The 23,421-nt window shown below is 46.6% G+C and overlaps 1 protein-coding gene across 1 annotated transcript in view; it reads right to left on the bottom strand.

The window, feature by feature from the left end:
- LOC120953066 (heparan sulfate 2-O-sulfotransferase pipe) overlaps positions 1-23,421 on the bottom strand; it is a 126,366-nt gene that overhangs the window by 41,708 nt on the left and 61,237 nt on the right. Inside the window, exon 2 of the mRNA XM_040372744.2 lies at positions 1,237-1,397. Coding sequence (XP_040228678.2) covers positions 1,237-1,397 — 161 coding nt within the window. The remainder of the gene's footprint in view (positions 1-1,236; positions 1,398-23,421) is intronic.

The raw sequence follows: 23,421 nt of genomic DNA on the forward strand, positions 1-23,421 counted from the left end.
AGCTATTTAGCACTGGCCACGCGACGGTTACAGATCGGCAGATGGCTTCCTGTGGGTTTGGGGTGGGCCCTACTTTACCACGTGCTGCGTGGTTCGTGGCAGACGCGTTGGTTGAGTGCACGTTTGCCATAACTGGACGGCTGTACGATGAACGGCTGGATGGAGTGTTACGTGCAATTATGTAGCGTAAGAGCTTGAAGAGATAGATGGCCGAGCTAAAGATGTCCGAAAAAACGAGCTGCCTCTTCATTTCGGGCCGTAAGCCCTAAAATGGGACCACATGCGATGTCACTGTCCTGTGCAGATCTGGTCTGGTTACGTCAATCAAGTGAAGCGCAGGCCCGGCGCAGCTTGTGCAAGCCGGTAATGGATGGCCTGCCGAAATTGGGAATTTCGCCTCGCGAAGGGTCAACACCACGGTGGGGTGGGTGACTCTTTTAAAGGGAACGCGTTTTGCACGCGTCAATTTCCATACGGCAGGTACAACGGTTGGTATAATTTGCGTGCGGCAAACATCACAGCGCACCGTGGCGTTTTCATTTGCATGAAACAATTAAAGTGCGTCTGGTATGCGTGTGGAGGGGGTTTTTGGAGTGAGCATTTGCTCAATATATGTGGCGCAAGATTCGGAGTTCGATCATTCAAATAATTATGCATACCCGCTGTGTGAGATCAAACGGTTTGAGCAATGGAGCGTTCTGCCTCTAGCTTCCGGGTTGATGTGTGAAATTAATGCTATAAAATAATTGTTTAGTTTCATTGAAATACAGTCCTTGATTTCGTTGGAATTTGCTTCCATTATATAAACGTAACCAAACCCTTGAAGTTTGAAATTCAAAATGAGCGTCTGAGCCTGATTTTTAATTGTTTTGAATAAATTTAATTTAAACAAAAACTCTATCAATGTATGGCGTTCCTGTGGGTTAGAAACAACACAAATCTTCTTAGTCTCATTTCTGATACAAATAGCCGAATTTTCCGATATTGAATTCGTTGCATGATTGTTGTGACCTCGCTATTTCCGAGTCTGCGTGCCGTGTCGAACCAAAATAAACATCACTGTATTGTAGGAAGCATCAGTGTGTGCCTTTCCCGACTGTTGGGCGTGCTGTTGGGGTGACAATTTCATTTTGATAGCAGCAGCATCCTGCACCCATTACATCAATGTAAACCCCGTGGAGTGTATTGAGTACCAGGCAGGGGAGAGAAGGGAGTGGCAAAAAGTCCGGGACTTACCTTGGCTAATTGAATTACCACTCAGCCCACTGGCGGCGGACAGGGAGGACGGTTCCTGTAGTCGATCCTCCATTTCGCGCAACCGCGACGTCAAGCTCTGGGTGTGCAGGAACAGGAACAGCGTGCACGAGATTGCAATCAGTGCAACGAATTCGGCGTATCTGTGACGGGGGAAGAAGCGAAAACAGGGGGTTGAAGATGAGTAACGCTATAAATTGAGACGAATTCAGTTTAGCTGCGGTATATTATCATCATCATCATCATCATCGTCGTCAAGAGCGGGAGCGCGTTACGGTGTGTGTTCCGAATCCCATGCGTCCCGGTGTAAGTGTCAGCTGTGCACAGGACGGTGTGGGAATGGGATGTACCTGGACGTCTCCAGCAGACCGTACGCTAATGACAATAATGGGATGGAAAAACTAATAATCCTTCTCGCGTACCGTTTCTGACAGTATGATGTATACATTCGGTTTCACACACACACACACACACACACAAGCGCCATGTACGCCCACTCATCCTGTCAGTCAGTCAGGTTGAAGTGTTATTTGAGCGCTGTCAGTAGAGCATGCTCTGATACCTTTCGCAGGCCGGAAAAAGTGGAGCCCGCGGTTTAAATCTAATGCACGATGGAGGTGCTGTGGGTGGACGGGTGAGCGGGAACGCGATAGGGGGTTGGGGCAATTTTCTGATTAAATGAAATGTGTCGATGGATTACAGGCGCTTGGCTCATTGACGGTGCTCGGTTGACTGAGCCCGTGAGCTCCAAATTGCCAAGGGATTCTAGATTGAATTTGCCCAGGCACGGGAGCTAACGGGGGCCACTTGTCGCTGTGCGGTCGAATTGATGTGCCGGGCCGTTTGATGCTGCCGTTTGATGCGATTTCGCATTTAATTGGCGCAAATCGGAGTCATAATTTTGCGCTGCAGTGACCTGTTTGGCTGTGTACTATATGGAAAGGCATTAAGCTTGGGGGAAAGTACATGATAGTTAGCACTCAAAGAGCAGAATTATCGCTTAAAACGACATTTTTGGGAAAAAATTGTAATAATTGCAATAAAAGATTAGATTCAGTAAATTTTGAAGAATAACAGAAGAATAAATAGTGAAAGATGGATAATAAAAATTTAAGAAAACACAAAACAATGTAAAATAGGATTGTTCCTGTTTTAACAAACTACGAGACTGTATTTTGACTAACCGTATCTTGGGGATGATAAGGTTAAATCTTGTTGTTGCCTCTGAAGTATTACACCCAAGACTTTGTTACCGCCACTTTGGGGAATTTATTGCCTAAGTAGCACATTTTCGCAACTCACTGAGCTACGAAATTGAAAGATCCCATTTACAAAACAAATTTGAATGTACAATCTCCTTTTCTACCTAATACGCTTCAAAGGAACTTTCGAAGTATGTTCTCGATCCAGGTTAAGGACCATCTTTAGATTCTCTTAACCTTCTCCATCAATACACCGCTCTCTTTGTAGTCGATTTGCAAACATTTTGCAAACGAGGAACGTTTGCCACTCTCAATTCGCTTTTTTCCAATCTTTCAGAACCCGAAAGTCGAAATTCCGAAAGTCACACGATCGAAAACCGCCCCAACCAGCTGACATTTACTATCAGCGCGCGCACGTTAATTTCAAAGCAGCACCAACTAATTTGTACTCCTACAATGTTAACCAGCTGGCGTGTAACTAGCGATTGGGGACGATTAGCTAATGATGATGTTCCCGCACCCGCTTTGGCGGTATGGTTTTGCTGTTTTTTCTTTGTTCGTTCCTTTGTGTGTTTTACCCCTTTTTCCACCATCTAACAAACCATCTTTCGTTGGGCCTTACTTTCAAGCCATAAACCGTCCCGCGAGTGCCGCGTGTGTTGGGAAGCGTGCGATCACATCGGGGACATAAAACAACGGTTCGCTTTTATGTGACTCGTCTCAAAAAGTTTGCACTTCTTTTCTGTCACCCTGGTTTTGGCGTCTTTGCTTTCACTTTCCCGGCTGCTGTTCCGCCGTTCCCTGCGAAGGTTGCAAACACTCGACCCAAACCAGAGCGTTATCTTTTCGGCTCAATTCGTTTCGTTTCGTACCTTTTTTTTCAAGGCTCAAGGTTTTGTGCCATCATTTCCATTTGCGGACGACACAACCAAACCGCCGGGGTCTGGCGTAACAGCATTCCCTCGTCTTAGAAGTCAAGCATGAGGTGGTCCCTTTCGAACTGGTCGTATTTAAAACGACCGTTGGATTATGTCAAGGTTGTCCCAGTTAGTGGGACTTCTTCTATTCTCCCTTCCCTTTCCATTTCCTGCGAGGCGCGAATTCGCTCCCAACGGTGTTGCAGCGCTCGAGCATAAGGGTATGCATCGTCAGTTCGTTAGAGGTGGCGTGTTGCACAATTGTGTGCCCTTGTGGTGCTTTTTTTGCTTTTCTTCTTTGCCGGTACTTGTGGGCTATTCTCGATTTTCCCGCGGGGGTTGGGAAAAAGCTCGGACGAACGAGCTAGTCTGACTGGCAGAACGGAGGCACGGACCACGCTGGCAGACGTTCCCAGGGCAGCGTGGAACAGAAAAGAGCTGAAGAGGTGTCCAACACACCGATGCGATCTATTAGTGGTGACGGCTTTGCGATTGTTTAGTGCATGTAAAGCTGGTGCATGAGACTGAACTTGGTTCGGTGCATCGGTTTGATGCCGAGTAGGTCGATGGGAGGAATGTGGATGAAATTCCTGATTGAATTCCTGAAGCATTCGTTTAAAGCGAGTGGAGTTGAGTTTGAATTCAATGTTGCACAGGCGGTGAGGGTGTGAACATTGTGGCTCACACTGAAGCCGGTAATGAATGCCAATAGTTAGTGCGAGCTTCATGAGAAAGGTTTTTAACTTTCTGAACTTCGGGGCTGCGTTGGGCTATAGTTTGAGATTTTATTGCCAATTGCAAGGATTGCCGATTCATGTGAATAGGAAATTGCTAGAATGCAACTTAGTGATTGGAGGAATAGAAATCTTGGGATGAGGTGGGCTACATTCATCAGATTTCGCTCTCAACACTCTATTGATTATTCAAGTTAGAGACCTAATAGACATTCCAGAAACTACTACTCACAAAATATATACAATTGTAGCTTGATTGTTAGAGGAAAGGATTGGTGTATGTGTGGTACAGCGAACTGCCAACTTTTGTCTTGAAATCTCTGATTTCCATTCCTAATTCTAGTGCTTGTACAGGTACCTAAGCTAGTGCTACTTGCCCAATCCATGCTACGATTACTTTGACATTGCTCTTGTACCGGTTCCATTGTCTTTCGGTCTCATTTTAATTTAGTTTATTGTTCAGATATAGACCTTGTTATCCAACTCAGTTTCACTATCTTCATCTTGGTTTAGTATCCAGCCGTGATTCACACCATTTGAAAGAGCGTTTCGTGAGCTTGCAATTTCGATTTTCGTTCCAAGTTCATTGGTTATTCTCATGGTTAAATCAAATCTAGCTGTGTGATGAATTATATCATCCTGTTTTAATGATACTCATACCAAATGTATGGAGATTATTTGTTGGCACTGCTACGCAGTAACGCATTATAACGCAGTACAAGTAACTGGACGAGGACAAGTGGTGAAATATAATACAGTTGGGGAGATGCACAAGGTATCGTTCATTATTCACAACAAATTTGGAAAATAACTGAACCCTTTCGAATGCATTCAATTAATGTGGAAGTATAATGGAGGAAAGATATGTACAAAAAATGTAAATTAAAGCGCAAACTGAAATTTGATCCAAACTGCAACTACTTATGTACAAATGTATTAATAAAAGCTTCTGTTCAACATTTCGGTGATGCTCGACTGCCATCCGGTTGGTTGTTTTCTGTAAATTTCAACTACCTCATCGTTTGTTCATTGCTCTTTAATTAATCGACCAATTAAAACGCATTCCACTGCTCTGTAACAATTCTTTGCATCGCTTTTTCACTACAACCACAACGCGGTTTAATTTCACCCATTATCCCCATTAGCAGCTTTAATGGGAGGGCTTCAATTGTCGTTGCCCGCCGGGCGACATGTTGCAGTGCTGACCGCGCAAAAGTTACTACCACCGATTCTTATCGTAATTTGGTTACACTTTTCCACTTTGCAACCGTCAGCCAACGGCCAACGGGGAAGGCGGATGTTTGCAGAGCCGGCAGACAAAGGGAAGCTACTTTTGCCACCCACCCTCCCACGGTTGCCAGGCTCTAATCTGATCGGAACCGATCGGTAAGCATAAATAATTCCGGCCGCGATTGTGTACTACATGACAGGGTCGTGAAGCTTGCATCAGATCGCGGCTCGTGCCGGGTTTGGTTGAGCTTAGCTTTGGTGGAGGGGATGAAGTGTAGGTACGGAGCAAGACGAGGCAGATGCACAACGTGCTTAATTTCTGCACAGCCCCGTACCCAGCTGGTGGTTTTGTGTGTACCCAGCACAAATAGGGCTGTAATTTGCCATTACCGTTAAACGGGCAGGCGGCGTCGGCGTGATGCTACAATCCGAATCCGAAACATCTACAAGCTGCTTGTGTGTGCTGTAGCTTGTGCTAACGGGGTGTGTGGAGAAAGGGATGGGGTTTGTAGTTTTTCTTTACGAGCATTGTTGCTTGTTGCTCCGTGTGGAGTGTGGCGATGGGTAAGCTTGCCGGGTCACACCGAGTACAGACCCGTTACACTCGCGTGGGGGAGAATGGCGAAGCATTACAACTCAATCCGCCGTACGTTGGTCTTCGCTGCAATGCCGACTGTGCTGTCCAGCTGATGTTGCCGGCGCTGTTGAGTAGATTGGCATCTGCTTAGACACAGATCTGGCGTTATTTTTCGTGCAATTTTCCTGATTTGTGTACGACTGCCTGGCATTGGGTAATTGATAAAGTCACAAAGCTAAACCATGCTCACTTGATCTATGTAAAATCAACTTCTTTGCTCGAGAGAAGTTGTGCTGGAAGTTGGACGATGCGCAGTCGAAAACGGAAGAGCAGGAATGGTTTTGTGGAAAGCAGTACAGGAAGCAGCAATTGTAACGTCGCTCGTTTCCTCATGAACCGGGGCAAAAACGGTTATTATGAAGCGGCAAAGTTGTGCCCGAAGTGAGAAAGCATGGCAGAAGAAAAAATAAAATAAAAATAAACTAAACTCCTGCTGCTCCCTGCCGAGAGTTTTTGTTTCGTTTTGAAATTGTGCAAAGTACTTGTAGTACGCTTGTTGTACTTTGGCCCTATTATCATGCTGCTGATGTTCTTTAGTAGGTGGAAGAATTTGGAAGACGAGCGAGCTTGTGTAGCTGCAGTAGCAGCAGGAAAAAGTTGTTTCCTTTCCTTTAATTATTTTTAAGCGGCTTTGTGCTATGGAAAAATTACGCTCCAGTCAGCCGGAACGGCAAACTCGTATTGATGGACTTTGCTGTAGTTTGCTATTGACTCCTTGTACTTGGGCGGGGTGAACCGAAACAATGGGTGCTGGTACTTATCGTCTCCGTTGAAATGCAGAAGAAAAAAGATGGTTCAAAGTACATATGATCGACGGGAGGCTTTTTCCGTCCGTTTGGCAAGAGCATTTTCTGAGACTAACGAGCCGCTCTGGGAATTGGTGTGATGTTTTTTTTCCTCTTTATTGATGAAATAGTAATGAACTTGTAGAACTCAAGTAGCATCACGGGTAATAAATTCTTAAGAAAAAAGTATTTCCAATAACAAAAACAGATTTGCTGTTTGTACCGCTGTATCATTATTTAAAATTTCCCATTAAACTTATTAATAATGGTCCTTCGAACCGGATGGAGTAGCAACATGTCGCACAGAAGCATCAAAAACCCTTGAAAGGTATCCCATTTTGTGAGCCACATTGCTAATAGAATTACTACCGCCACATGATCCGCGTCGAGCGAGCTCGAGAGGCAAAAAGCAGCTGCCAAGCTGAGTGAATATGTGTGTCACAGGTGTAATAATTAGAGTGGCAGAGTGGAAAGCTGGTCGTACGAAACCATACCTTGAATGATCCTTATCCCACTTCGGGACATCTTCAGGCAGTTTCATTCCATTTTCGGAGTCGGAAAACTACTGCCACACTACCAACTAACTCCCAAGTGTGTGTGTGTGTGTACATCTCTCCTTTTCTGCAAGTGAGCTGATGTCCCGGGGGGCATTCAGCGTCACACATCTCGGAGCAGAACACTGGGAAACAGAAAACCGGGTGCGTCAGAATACCCGCGAGGCGATAGGTTCGGGCACCAGGTGACACTGGCAACCGCACGGTAAGGTGCCGAACAATAGCGGATTATGACAGTTGCAACCCGGTGGCGGTGTCTGTGTGTGTCTGGTTCGCTGCAGTCATAATTTTAATGAACTCTGAACTTGGCACCGCCCGGATTGCGGGATTGGGGTTCGTACTGGTGCTAGTCACCGGGCCAGGTGAGACGTTGAGTTGAGAAGTTCTTGTACCGTCCGATGCAGCAAAAAACGAAAGAGGAGTAGTTGTTCATCCTCTTGTCCCCCTCCTTTCCTGCGTTTTCCCATCGCACTGCAGTGTCGCCAGTACATCCCTATGGGGAGAGAGAGAGTGAGAGATCTCGCGCGATTCAAGCACTGCAATTGCTGCCGTGAAATGTGTGTGTGGTCCGTGCTCGTTTCACTCTCTACTGGAAAACCGTTGGCAGTGGCGTGTACCGCGGCCCGAAATGTGGAAGCAGTTGAGCTGCTCTGCGCGCACCCGACGCGAAACCTTTTTGCTGCCGCTGGTTCTTCTGGTGACGCCCGAGGCACTTTTCACGCGTGAGGTGCCAGCGAGTCCCAGCGTGCGTTGTGGATTATGAAAAACTCGCCGTATGAGTTGCAAAATGAGCACAAGCATGTGTGTGTGTGCGTGAAGCTGTGTTAATCCGACTTGATTCGTTGGCAGAGTCGTTTGTCCTCTTTGTCTGGACACTGAGAAAGATTGTTTTCCATGAAAGCGCTTCCGTTTTTCGCTTTGATGGCGTTTGTTGTCCCTACGCTTGACCGTAATTGCACTCCTCGTGCTCTTTGTTTAACATGCTTCCGCTCAGCAGGATGGCTGAGGCTTGTAAGTTGTTAAGTAATTTTGCACTGAATGTAGCTTTTTGCTGTTGTTGTTTTTAATACCCTTCTAGCTAGTGTAGCAGACTAGCTGTCATAAAAGTGTATCATTTAATAACCGTTGAAATTACTCTAATTAAAACTACCCTCAAAAGTTACCATTGTGACGCAATAGCGCCAAGGCGTTTCCCCCCGTGTCTCTGGCCTTGAGACGGGTTTGGTCTAGCTGCCGAAAGGGTTAGTATTGGACAAAATTCCGACGCACTTTTTCTCACCCTTGGTAAAAGATGTCTGCGGCTTCACTGGCTTCAATACCTTTAAAGCTTGTAAAAGCCCTTTTTCCTATCGCTCTGCATCCGCCGAACCGAAATTGTTTTACTTTGTGCAACCCACCTACGAGCGCTACAATGAGGGTGGTGTGGGGTAATGAAATGATATTGCACAGCGGTGGACGACCCACCTGCTGATGGGTGGGGTTGGGGAATTTTCTCACCCGGTTTGTGGTTTGCCGGTTGTAATTGTTTTGGTGCGGTTAACATTTTTCAATCAACAGAAGGCTATGCAGCGTGTTGGAAAACGATGCAGAGGACCAAACAAAGTTTAAGATTAGTGTCTGAAGGTTGCGAGCTAGATGGGAGGGAAACGGTCGACACAATGAAGACAAACCATAAACCAATTAATAAGCAGTTGCGTTGGGAATTGAGTTCAGTGTCGTAATTTAGAATTATACTTCGATTTCAATGTTTGATGTTTGATTTAATGCGACTTGCTTGTTGATGCGTTCAAGTACGTTTGGTTCATCGTTTGATTCCTAGCAAAATATCGAATTTCCATAGATACAGCGTGCATACCTGTAATGAAAAGCGAAAGAGATGGTTAAAATAGAGATAGTTATTTTGCTCGCTGTGTTGGTTCTTCTACAAAGACAGCATATCCTTCTCATTATAGCTAGCTTTTCGCGTGCCTTTCTGTTAGAAAGCGCTCGTTATAGCTCCTTTTTATTGCAAGAACACTCTTTGGATACACCATTTTCAGCACAACAAAGCAACAGCGGTTATGAAACTTCCGCGTCGCTATTTTTAAAACGAAGATCCCGCTGGACACAAGGGCTCAAAGAAACCGAGTCAGTTAATCGACACAGCTTTAGCATCACGGCAATGGCTAATCGGAAATCCTACGCCACGCTGTCCCCGTAATCATTATCGAGGGACGCCCACAGCGCTTTTTGCCACATCGAATCGAATGCTTCTCCTCTCCGGCTAACGCAACTTCCTGCAAGTTAATTCTGACGTTCGTTACGAGTAGCATGATCGTCCTGAGCATTCACCAACGGGAAGAAAAAAACGCCTCCACCTGACCTTATGCCTTCAATTCACCGCATCGGAATCCCTCGGAACTCCCCCTAAAATCAGCCCTGAAACCGACACCAATTGACACCGCGGCTGGAAAGATCCAGCCCCAGCTGGGCCGGTCTAGCCGGTGTCATCGGTGCGCCCGTGTCCCCGGCTAGTCCAATTAAACTTTGAAATTGTGTTGTTTAATTTCATTATCTTGATTTAAAATCAAGCTGCAAAGTTTGGGGCCCCGCGATTTGGCTCTGCGAAGCGTGCTGTTTATTCTTCCACGAGCCCGGGTGACCGTGGCAGTCAGCCGTTGGGTGTGGTGGGCAGCCCTGAGGTGAGGAGAGTCGAAGTCGCTGCCTTGCTGCTTTTCTGCTGGGAGTTTTTCCGCCTGTCGGTTGCGCTATTGTCACACTCACACAGCGCGTTTCAGGCGAAGACGCTCGGGCCCGGGATAAGTAGGTTTTCAGTTTCGGAAACAGTTTTCTCACTTTTCGTCATGCCAGATTGTTGTGATTGTGTGCGATTGCGGCATTGCCCTGCGTCCTTCCGTCTGATGGTCATGGGGGAGTTATGGAGGGGATGTGGGGTGCACGATGGTGTAGGGAACCTTGAGATATAATCTGCATCTGCGATGGAGTGTTGCTTTGGCGCAAACGGACGTTCCACTATCGTGCGCACCATCTTGCGCTCCATTTTGTGGTCGCGTGCGCCTCCCACCCGGTCCTGGCGCTATCTGTGCGACGTCCTGTTTCTTGTCCCTCCCTGTCCCCTCTCCCTCTGATGCACAATCTGTCCCAGCACCGGATGACAGATTTTAATGAGTTTGGCTTTGCTGAATGAGGAAAACATTCGTTTGTCGTGGCATTGTCCTGGCGGTTTTGCTAGAACTTTTGCTTCCACCTGAAGCTTCCTTTCCACGGTCCTTTGTGTCTGCGAGCGGAGAGTTCTTCGCGTGCTTCGCCTTTCGCAAGCGTATTCAGGTCAACAGGCGGGCTGGGGTTCGAAGAAACGCGGGGCACCGAGGTACCCGGCCGTGGTGCTGGAAGGTGATAAATTTGCACCCACTGAATCGGTTCGCGCCGTGATTGTGTGTGCTCGTCTGTAGCCGTAACGTAACGAGCGCTCAGCCCGGCCCGAGAAGTATGATGAAAGATGCTTCCTAATGCTCCACGATCGACTGAATCATTCTGCAAAGATGCGCAAAAGATATAGCTGTGCAAACGCTAGCCCCCGGTGCGCTGCTCATCCCGCTGGGGTTCACACGGAGGGAAGTGCCTAGACGGGAATCAACTTTGCTCAACCCCTTCCCTTTGGCCTGTCTTCTGTCTTGGTTTTCGGATGACGGGTTGCGTACAGATTTCTTCGCCCTGCTTCATCTCGCGCCCCGTGTTCCTGCGTTTGTCCTGATTCGCGCGGATGGGTTGGTTTTTGTTAATTTGAAGTTTTCCCTTGGGAGAGCGAGGAGAAAGCATAAGGAGTCTTGGGCTGTTCCGCGAAAGATGCTGTCAGAGCGCGAATTTTCGCCGCGCTTCGCATCGCACCGGGCTCCACTATTGTTCCGGCTGTAGGGAGTACGCTCACAGTTTTGTGCAGTTTCTGGGCGTCTTCATTGCGGCGGGCGCCCAGTGTGCGCGAACACGCCGCAATAAAGAATGGCCGCTCGGTTTCAATCGTCCCCGGGCCGGTGTGACAAAAGGATTCGGCAGTGCAACACGAGCAAATGCGAGCGAAGCGAACTGCAATGGATGCAAATTTCACACTTTCCCCGGCTTGGTGGCTGCATCCCTTCTTTTTTGGGTAGTTTTGGCACCCACTGTTGGCGGAGTATGTCAGCGTAAAGTTTTTGTGTGGATTGGGGTGCAGTGACGATGGTGCGGCTGGAGGAGTAGCATCAGTTATCGGTTATTACATTGCAGGAAGAAATGGTTTATCAGGGCAAAAAGTTAGATTAGGGCAAGTTTGGTCGGTGCTGCTGCCGGCTGCGATCGTTTTGCAAAAACACAGTTTGGCACAGTTTTCCGGGGGGGATGAAGGAGGGAAAGGGTTGCGGTGTATAATGGTGACCTTTATGAGGATGCCGGCCGGTACGAAAGCCTTAATTTGTAATGCAGCACCAAACCACGGTTCAGCGCACGTGAGTGCGCTTGCACGAGAAAGTTTGGTTCGACAAGAGCATTAGATATGTTTTCTGGGATGGAAGTTTGCGGATGATATGATTCGGATTGTGCAGAGCGTGCGATGATGATTGGGGTAGATCTGCAAGCACCGACAGTGGAGATGCAAATTTCAATGAAAGAGCTTCTAAGCGTTAGCTTGGTGTTACTCTCATTCACTGCAGTATCGTACAAGACATCGTGGCTTAGATGTTGGTGAGCTACTACTACTTATTGCTATTGCTACCCTTTGCTCATAGTTCCAAAACTGTCATTCATCAGACTTTATCGTTTTTGATGGTATGTTGGAGATGCCAAACGCAAAGCAAACGCTTTATCGAAACTTTACTCTGTTCCACACACACACACACTGTTCTAATAAAACGATCCCTTTGCTTTTCTCAGAATTTGTATCAGCTGGCCGGCAAATCAAATCGTACGGCCAGCGTTCTGCTTCGCGGTTCTAGGATCTTCGCAATGCAGGCACCAAATCGAATGGAAACGAAACTTTTCCTTTCACTTTTTGCTATAGAAAAATGAAAGCCCTTGCAGCGGAAAAGCAAGGAAAGTCTGTAATCGAACCCGGATCGAATTAGGGCAGCCCCGTAGCAGAACGTATTTCCTTCCCGTTAGACATCAGGTGTGTGTGTGTGTCCGCGGTGGCGCAGCGAACCGTTAATCAATCAACCTTCGCTCCGCCACTTTGAGCCTTTGGGAATGTGTTACAGAAACTGCACACCCCCCCCCCCCCCCGGGGGGGTGTAAGTTTTTCCTTCCTTTTTCCTCGACCAGCTGCCCCATCAAGGCGTACAGTGAAAATGGTTGCGATTATTGTTATTAGTTTGATTAGGCCCCCGGGCTCGTGCTCGTGTGCTGTAACACATCCTGCAGGAAGCGAGTGAAAGTTAGCGCTTGCGTTCTGCAGCACTGGCCCATTGGCCCAGCCCGCATCGGCAGCAGTTGCGGCCCTTGCGAAACTGTCAATTAGATTAGCGTGTGCGCGCTCGTACGATCGTACGCGTGTAAGGAAATGGCAACACGGCAAGCCAGAAAAAACACTCCCGGCGCGTGATGGAAACTAAAAGTTGACCCGTTATTGTGTTTTTGCTGTTGTCCGCCATACCATTAGGCCGCTGGGCCCTGTAAAGAGTGCTAGGGCACGATTTCTTGTCAAACCACTGTGTTACTATCGATCGAGGCAAAGAGACCGGGGGGCGAGCCGCCGCCAGGGCGTAATCGTCTCGGTTACCGAAGTCGTCCAGTTAAAGTTGCTCTCCTTGCTTCCCAGCCCTTTCTTAAGAACTGGTTTACTTTCCTCGCTCGGTGGTTCTTCGAGCGGTGGCACCACCGTGACGTGTAATGCATCGCGGTGGCGAAAGTGGAACCGCAGGCGGTGGGTAAGCGCACATTCTCCCCGTTTGGTTGCGTTTCGTAGGATAACTGGGTCAGCTGCGATCGCTTTTCGGTCCCCGGGTCCCGGTCTTGATTCGCAAAACGAGGGCTGGCTCGATCGCGCCTACAGCAACAGCAGGGAAAAACACATTCAAATCAGATCTGTACCATTGCCCTTAAGTGCTCCACTTCCTCCCTCAGCACTGCAGCTCAGCCTGCAGCCGCAAACTCTGTGACACATTATCTCGTGGAAATGGTCGTTTCAGGCTGTTTCCAGCGGGAGGTAGGCGCGCGTTTGCGACCGAGGATGATTATTTAGCGAATAACCGTAACGCGAATGAATGCACCCTATTGAGTTTTATTGAGACGACCGCGATCGTTCGCAGGACTGGGACCCGCTGTTATAGCACGATGTTTTGAATCACGATTTGTGTGCGTATGTGAGAACGGCTAAATTTGATTTGCCGATTCGTGGCCACCTGCAATGGCGTCGGTCATTGATTGTGTGCCAAGCTCATGCGACCCTGACGGAGCATAATAATCATTTCGCTTAAGTGATGCAATTGTGCGGTGCATTCTGGAGCAGAAAGTAAAACAAAAATGGAACGAGCCTCTCCAACCACACGTCCCTTCCCAAAAAACCGGTACCCCTTTCAGTGAAGGTCGACGTGGAGTCGTCGTTGCCAAAAATTGCCCGGTAGCTTTCGCTCTCGTTTCGCATTATCGAGATTCGTCCGCTTTGCCGGACGTGTTCGCCTGGATTGCGTGATGGACGTGGACGACGTGGTTGCCATTTCACACCAATACCCCCTGTTATTCTCCTCCCTTCGCTTATCGAGCCCTCCGATATGAAACTGGTTGCATGGTTGCAGGTGCGAACTGCTGGCGAGAACTGCGTCCGAACTGCGGGCTGCATCTGTTCGCACGTCCCGTTTGGTGCTGAGCCGACGAAAAAGGGATTTTCGCGTGCGTGCGGGTTGCATGCGTGATTGTGGTTTTGATTGATTTTCATACCGGAGATCAGTGCGCACTGCTCGCACCCGGAGATGGATCGGTGCCAACTGTTACCGGTGCGTGCTTGGTTTTCCACACCCGCTGGACTAAGCTGGGTCAGGTGAGCATCTGTCGCTCGAGGGTTTCGGTGGAAAATGAACCTCGCGTGGAGCTTTGCATTTTGCTTCGAGGCTGCGGGTTAACTTTATTAGCAAGTGGAAGCGGCTATTCTGTGAAGGGAGCTCAGTTTCAATGGTTTATGTTTAGCTTGGAATAGAGAAAGCTTTTGCGTAGCATGCCAAGGGTAGAATGGTTTGTAATACGCTTGATTGGCGTAGTAGAGTGATATGAAAACACTTAATTTCATAGATTACGGATCAATTCGCAGAACTTGTAAGCCTGAATTACACATGCTTTTCATTCTCGTTTTGCCGTAGTAGTGTCTGTATTTGCTTACGATTTGTACATATCATTCGTCTGTTTTGGTTTAAATACGTTATCGTTTTCTGCCTGCTTTAATTTGGGACTTTATGTCTCAAGTGGAGTTGCTAGATAACACTATAATGTGTCAAATTGTACATCAGAAATCAGATAAGGTTAATGTGCTTCTTCGAAACATACGGAACCAAAAGCCTAACACCAACGCCTGGAGACATCCGGAGTCGTCTGGAGACATCCGGAGTCACCCGGAGTCGTCCAGAATTGGCCGAAGTAGCCGGAGTTTGTTTTTGCGGTCAAGCGTTTCAGCTCTGACTCCGACTTCGACTTCTGCTGACACTGGTTGAATCAATCTGCTATTATATGAAAAGAGAGGCATGTTTAGAAAGTTCAAGGGCAAAACAAAAGAGACAATAAAAAACCATGAAATGAAATGATTTCGGCCAACTTCGACTGACTTAAGATGACTTGATTCCTCCCAATTCTAGCTGACTCAAACTCCTGACGAATCCAGTCGACTCCGGATGACTTCGGACAACTTAAGATGACTACGGACAACTCCGGATGATTCTGGACAACTCCGGATGATTCCGGACAACTCCGGATGATTCTGGACAACTCCGGATGATTCCGGACAACTTCAGACGACTCCGGACGACTCCTGGAATCCGAATCCAGCAGACTCCGACTCCAGACGACAGGAGGAGCTAGTGGTGGAACTCAATTCTATTGTTGCAACAAATAAGAGAAATTGGAGTGTCAGGTTGGCTTACGAATCGCTTTAAGTTCCTGTCAGAGGCATTGCGACAACCGGCATTATTCCACTTTAAAATCTGCTTGCAAAAGAGTGCTTTAACTCACTAAAACATTTCTATACACAACAACTCACTAAACATCACATAACAATGACATAAGTGGTATGATTCTGTAGCACAAACTCCGCTGTGTAACTTTGAGTGGTCTTTGCTGGAACACTCTACCACGGCCTGGGGTGCTAATTGTTGGGAACACTTGCGGCACTCTAAACCCCATCATCGCCATAAGCACTTACAGGAATCTCGTGCCGATCGCTGATGTTGACCAGTGACCAAGCTGCATTTTTACAGTTCGAATAAGGCAAAAACTCCCCCTCCACAGCGCGTTGTTATCCTGCTCGAGTATCATCAGTCAATTAATGTGAATCTCTCGACTCAAAACAATCAATGGCGCGTTCACATCTGAGTGGAATTAAAGGGAATGTTTCCCTCCTGCTCAACCACTATTACGCTTTCACCTCCGGACAGCCCTCAAGCCCCTAGCAACAAAACGTGTTAAATGAAAGCAGTTTACCCCTAAACAACATTTCACATCAACATAAGTGACGGATTCGATAGGGAAGTGGTAGAGAGGGCGGCAACTGTTTGTCGCATTGATTGAACCTGCCAGGCCCTGTGCATGCCAGCGTGCCAGACACCACACCTTCGCACACCCAGTCTTCTGTTCCGTTTGTCAGTCGTTTTGTTTTGCTTCTTCCGACCACTGGCCATCTGTCTGTTGTAAGCTCTGCTAGGGGGAAGAGGTTTGTGTGTTACGCTTACGCTCACTAAACGCGCATCCATACAGTTCACCGACGGTATGGCTGAAGTTTGTTGAACCGTGGCACTGCCATACCGTGGTGGTGCAGCGATGCATTGCAACCGTCTGGTACGGGCATACCGGCGCGGTTGGAATTCGCGTTGCACTTCGGCAGCAGTCAACCGGGCGACCATTTGACACGTCTTATCGCGTTGGTTTGTTTAGCGTGTGGCGGGAGGGAAAAAAAGGTGCCGTTGAAATCAGCGAAAAAGCGGAAAATGATTCGCAAGAGCGGTTGGGCAACAGCTGGACAAAACATTGCGTTGAAATTAGCTGCAGCGATGCGCTCAGCGAGGGAGAAATTACTTCAATAAACAATTTATCAAAACATTCAATCACTTAGGCAGCAGCAATTCCACGCAAACACTCCAGCACCACTCTTCAGCATGACAAATGGGATAGCACACAAAAGAAGAGCGCTAAGGGTTTGAAAGGCTGCCAGAGACCGTTCCGAACTAGCTCCATATTTAAATGCGGCTCGCCCGGCGTTCGCCTGTTTCCCCCTGGTGTAAAACTAATCATTTCCATGCCGTTGGTTGGCTAGTTACCCTAAATTGCAGAGCAGCGCAGGCAAGTTGGGCTGTCCATTTGCAAAAATTGCTATCATAAGAAATGAGGTTAATGACAACGGCATAATCAAGGGAATGCAAAAGCCCCGGACCGGGAGAATGCAATAGCAATAGACATGATTTAAAAGATTGTACACTCTGCACTGAGGAAGCTTTTTACAAACTTGGAGAACCTAATCGTCCCGATTCCTGGTTGTGCTTGTTCCTTCTGCTTCGGTGCTCTCTCGTTGCGTTGCAATTTAAATATTTAACTCTCTTTGTGTGTCTGAGTGTGTGTGTGTGTGTATAGTTTCTGGCCTGTGCTGGCTCGTGTATAATTTATACTGCCAACAAGCAAATCGACAGCAAACCTTCGCACCGTCCATCCACGGTCTTGTGTCGTGGTCCGTCCCGTGGTCTTGGCAGGTCGTGGTCAGAGTCAAATGGGATAAGTGCATTTTTTGGCGGCGGGAAGTTGACGGATGTGAAGAGGCATTTGCACTGAAGAGAACACACAGCACAAGCACAGGCAGTGCCACCAAAATACACATCACGCCGAGTAGCTTCCCTGGCTTTGGGAGGTTTTTTGTTGAGCTTTTTTTTGCGCTTCATGCGAAAGCGAAACAACCAACGAACGGTGGAAAACTGTGGAGCGACCAGGCTTTTTTTTTATGCGGACGACGGTTTTCTTTCTGCGAGCAAAATCCAGCACCGTTCCGGGAGGACCCGTGGCCAATGCGTTTGACTTTCCAGGCAACTCCAGGTTTTCTTTCGCCTGATGCCCATTTTCCGTCCATTCTTGGGTTCATGTTGCAGAATTGCTGCTGTAGGCCATCGATGGTCACCGATGGAGAGGCGCTGTTTTTTTTTGCTGTCTTGTTGGCTCTCTTCACCTTGGCTACTGCTGCTACTGCTGTTGTTGTTGATGCAGTGCGGTCAGTGTAATTTAGCTCTTCTTCCCGGTGTTCGGTTAGCACTGGATGCCTTTTTGTGTGTGTGTTGCTTCCCCATGTTCACGAACGTTCCCAGTTCGACAATGTTGCTTATGTGCTTTTACATCGTGCCCTGGTCAAACCGCAGCTCGGTCTCAACCAGCCTCACAAAACGGTAATGATGCAGTGACGGTGGAAATGCATCATTCGCACTTTTGTATTGCTTCTTGTTCGCTCGTTTTCGCCCCCTTCTGCACCGCGCACCATTACTGGCTATTTGCAGCCGAAAATTGTTGAAATTTTTTCCTGCTGCAGTGAGCTGCACTTTAATACACACACACACAGGAATACGGGGAAAAAAGGGAAGCTTCTGTTCGCCAATGGTTCGGAGAGTCTGAAGGATTCCCTGGACTCTCCTGGTTGGAAAATGCAGTTCATTGGAAGTGCCCGAGGCTATCCAGCCTCGGGTTGGGTGCGTTTTTTTTTTGTTGCTTTCCTTCTCTTTCCAGTACAATCTTTAACGGTGGTAAAGGGAATTTAAAAAATGCATACCGCTCATCACTTTTCACGAGTTTTGCTGCGGGAAAGCGACTGCAGTGGCCAGTGGAGCTTAACGCAAAAATTCTAGCGATCCAGCTAGCAAGTTTGTGCCGTGCATTGGCGGTAGTTAGCAGGAAGGGTAGCTTATTTTTTGGTTACGTTGGAAAACACTTTTCCCTCATTAAGCGATGATTCACGATGGTGGGAATTTATTCCGGGCGAATATTGCTAGTTTAGTGATTTATAATGAAATATGTATGCTCACACAAAAAGGGGTAATGTTTTATGTTCCAGAATATCGATTTATATGTATATACAATTTTCTGATAATTGATTTAGGAGCATGTAGATGTTAAAATCAGAAGAATTTTAACAAGAGCTATAAAAATGATGTTAATAATGCTTGTAATAAGATTTCTTACATTTAGGCTATTTCAATGACATTGTATGATGTTGGTAGCAGGATACTCGTTGTATAATTCGGAACGTTTAATGAGTTGTCTTTAATGAGAAAAGCACCCTAATGAATGATCCAGATTCCTGCATGCTTAAAGCACAAATACCGAATGTATTAAATCTTTAGTTTTTAAATAAACTAAAGCTCAAATGCATGTTCCAAAGCAGTTCTCGTGTTCAGTTTCTCCATTCAGCAAAAGCATACGATCTAACGGAATATTTTGCTTCGCTCTGTACCTCTCCTGTAACACACACACACACACTGATTAGTGGTTAGATGCCACAGTAAGTTGGGCGCTAGAAGACAGGGTGCGATGCCCGGGTGTGGGATGCATTTCTACCCAAACCCTGCTTCGGTTCGATGTGTCAGCCAACCGACGGGGTACCATTTCCCCGTCGTGTGTCTTTAGCTCCATTTGCCCTGCTGCACTGCGCTTTCTTGTGTACCAGTTTATGCAAGGCGTGTCACCGCCATCGCCCTCGACCACCCTTTTTCCCCCGGTACCATAAAACGCCACCGGTTGTGCAGCGGTGCGAACCCCGTGCACAGGCAAGGTTAAAAGAAAGGCAATAATGAACGGTTTAACGCGATAGCTTTTTTTGATGTTGCTGTGGCCGAGGGGTGTGTGCCGCCGGCGCCCTGACAACTGTCCACGTCCACGGACAGGGCGCGTTGTTGCGTGGGTCATGGGCGCAATGAAAGGTGGTGCAGGTTTTGCTTGTGGAGGAGATACGACTCGATGGCTGACGGTGGCTGACGGTGTGTGTGGTGCTACCGTGCACAGCCGTCCCCCTTTTCAGTCCCGTGCTTTGTGAAGCGGCGGCGGGAAGGGTTAATCGAAGCGTTAGCGAATGGTGTTGCACCGATGTGTCCCAGCCGGGTACGTTTGTACGTCTTGATAGGAAAACAGAAACATTCTTAGCACAAGCATCGGACATCGGGAGTGATGCTGGGCTGCGAAGGTGGATGGAAACATAAATTACGTCACGTCGTCGACGTTGGCGTCTGTGCATGGAGCGTTTTGTTGTAGATAGCGTCCTAGTCGAGCGTGTAGCAATCGAGGTGCTTGCTGTACCTTCAAAGGAAAACGCTGCTGGAGCGCTTGGGTGTGAAAAGTTGTTTGTGTGTGTGTGTGAAAAGCGGGAAATCACTTTCGCTTTGTGATTACAAAATACGGTTCGCCCGTTTTTTAATACAGATAATAGGTTACATGTGTGCACAAAGAAGCTGGTATGTAGCAAGGAGAATAGCAATAAGTACGATATAGAGTCTTCATACTACGTTATATACATATTTAAATGATCTTGCTTATTACAATCCTCAGCCTCTATGTTTACCAACGATTTGAGACAGTTGATGGAGTGACTCCGTGTCGTTATGTGTAGTGTAGGGAAGACGATTCGGCTAGAAACCGATTTTCTATAAAAAAATGAATTCAATGACTCGGTTATAACAACCAGTTTTGTTAACTACACTGAATAGCAACGATTTTTTTAAAGTTAATGATCAGATGTACAAAAATCTAAACGAAACAACTCCTAATTTCAATCCAAAGTGCAACTAGAGGACTATAGAAGTTTGGCAGTGAGTTTTAGAAACTGTGATTTTTGTAGGTAAGCTGTAAGAGCGCACCAACAAAACTAGCTTTTCCTTTATTCTCTATAAATCTTTGCTCATAGGTATTTCTATCGCAATTGAGTTATTTTGCACATTTTGCTGCCTTTTTACGTGTTATAAGTCTGTTGGAACCTTATAGCAGTTTGCAACAGTAGGAGATTGAGTTAGCTCTGAGAATTCTTAATCAGAAAAGTGAATTCAGGAATTCTCAGGAATCAGGAATTTTCAGGAATCAGGAATTCTAAATCAGAATTCTAAATCGCCTGCGATAGAGGTAGGCATTTCGGTTCTTTTAAGTGAACATGAGTGAATCGAATCGTTGATTGCAGTGAACCGAATCGTGAATTCGGTTTTCGTGATCGTGATTTCGTTCTTTTGCAAACAGCAATACTTGTAAAGTTTGTAAATCAGTCACACACTAGCCGGCACCGCGTAAGAAATGGTGAAACATTTACAGTCGTTTAAAACTAACCAGAGTCGTTAAAAATTGCTGGAATTTGGCATCGCAAACGCATTGAGTTCATTTGCTAATTTTAAGGACTGTTTCTATGCCGTCGTTAAACAAACGATCGTCAAGCGCGTACGCGATACAAATTAACAGTCGTTTAATTAGACTGCTAGAATGTTTCCCTGTGTTTGCCAGTCGTTAGCTGTTTTGACAATCGTTTATTTTATCAGGAATGAACAATGAATGAACTCGGTTAAACCAAAACGAACTTTAACACTGATCCGACCACCGGTTGCTTCGACTACCTGTCAAACACACAGATGCTAGAACAAAAATGTCGACGAAACCTTCATCGATTCGAATGGCGAAAACGATAGCAATTTTTCTCCCGCTCGACTCGGGTCCTTCTGACGGAATTGAATGTCATTCGAGTAAAATAATAGGTCTGATAGTTTAAAATAGACCATTTCTTGTTTCATCTCTAAATTTGGGAATGTTGGAAGGTTTTTCTGTTCGTTATTTCAAAATGATCATGAATGTTTACACTCATTTTCATGATTTTTTAATTTTGATTTTTTTAAAAGAACTATAGCCTTCTTCTCTTGCGAATCGGTTCATTCATTTTTTCATGTGAACTGAATGAACCGTACGGTTCTGATTCATTTGACACACCTCTAGTCTACGATAAGCAGTCAAGAACTAACTTGGAATTCTAAAATACTGTGTAGATGCATGACAAAAACCTGAGTGTTGCAATCGTACCTTGAATAAAGTAGCTGATTCTAATAGATTACTCATTCCATTGTAAAGATCAAACATAAAATAGATTAAAAACAATCGACGATTAAAAAAAGAAGGCCAGAATAGCAATGCAGCATCCGCTCGGTGCAGCAAATCAATGAACCTCCCAGATCAATTCTGTTCCAGCGCAAACGTGCGCGAAAGGAATCATTTTTGTGCGGTGTAATTTTAGCACGTACGAGCGTCCCACGTTGTAATTACAAATTTTTCGCACCACAGACAAACTCTCCGGTATTGATTTTGCACTACTGGTTAGCTAGCTGCACGGGTGCTGCACCGGATCGGATTAAGTCATCAAAGAGAAAGAAGCTCCGGTATGATGTAACAGCGCGATTGCACAGCGCAGCACTATATTCAGCTCAGCCCTAAAGGTTCAAATCAGTACATCTATTACACACCCATGCGAACGAAACCGTTGTGGGATTGTGTGTGTGTGTGTGGTGCAATACATAGATACAAACAAAAAAACGGACGAAAGAAAACAGCAAAACCAGCGAAAACAAAAATCACTTTCTCTGTGAAATATTTGCCCTCCATTGTGTCGCTATGCAGTCCGCCACTCCGTCCCATTCCCCCTTTGCTACGCGTTTACTGCCACCAATATTTATGTTTCCTGGGAGAGACAGAGAGAGAAAAAGAGTAGGCAGCGAAAGAATGCATTTGTGCAATGGTGTTTCGATGCATGCGATATTCGTGCACGTGTGTGTGTTTTTCGGTGTGTTAAACAAACAAATTGTTTTGCTTTGGGGGTGGTTGTTTTTATTTTGTGTAACAAACCCCCTTTTCCCGTTCGGTTCTTTGCTTTGACCACCGAATAAACCGCGTCCCACACCCGTTGCAAAAACGTGCATACACACACGTAATACGATGCGGGGAACACCAGCAGGTTGAGGTTTTGTCGTGTTGTGCGTTTTGCGTTTTGTACATTGCGTATTGCCCTCCCCCCCCTCCGTGCGTAATGATGCAGATGTAGTGGGCGTCCATATTTGCGCTTCCCTTTCCGCCGTCGTTTGTCCGCACACATTGTAACGGATGCACACCGGTGTTTTTTTTTCGTTGTTTTTGGAAGAGAGCTGCTATCGGAACTCTCACTCTCATTCCCTCTGTTTCGCTCGGTAATTAAATATTTATATAAATTCAATGAAATCAACACGGATCATCCGCCCCTACCACCGGCAGGTAGATATTTGTAGCTAATAAATTTCCTTGCTCTCTATCTCCCACCCACCCACCTCATTGCGCTCGGAGCGGAGGTGTGTTGGAAAAAGCACACATTTCCCCGAAAAATTTACATCACTTTCCTGTTTTAAATTGCATTAACGACGCACTGGCAAAGGAGGGAGGGAGTATGGAAAATAAACGGGCAGAGGTTGGTCCAAGGGATAAATTATTTCCCCATTTCACTCAACCATCCATCCTATGGTAAAAGAGAAAAACTGTGTGTGTGTGTGTGTGTGTGTGTGTGTGTGTGTGTGTGTGTGTGTGGAAGAGGATTGAAGAGCAGCGCTGCACCGTTAAAATATTTGAAGCTCGTTTGCAGTATAAATAGTTTTTATTTGTCTTTCCGAAATGCTCCGAGCGCTTCGCCACCATCCAGGTCGGTGTGTGGTGCAAAAATGTGTGTGCTTAACACGGACGACCACGGTGGTGTGTGCTTGGGTGTCACATTTTCATTCCATTTCCGGAGGAGTGGAAGTTTTTTTTAAAAGTATTTTCTCCTCCGCCCGATCACCGGCACACTGGACAGTGGTCAGCGTTTTTGTGCAATTGTGCACGCGCTGTTGTTCGACGGTCGTCCTCCTTCCTCCTCCGGGTCTCATCCCTCCGC

Source organism: Anopheles coluzzii, chromosome 2, assembly GCF_943734685.1.
Source record: "Anopheles coluzzii chromosome 2, AcolN3, whole genome shotgun sequence".
Classification (NCBI taxonomy): domain Eukaryota; kingdom Metazoa; phylum Arthropoda; class Insecta; order Diptera; family Culicidae; genus Anopheles; species Anopheles coluzzii.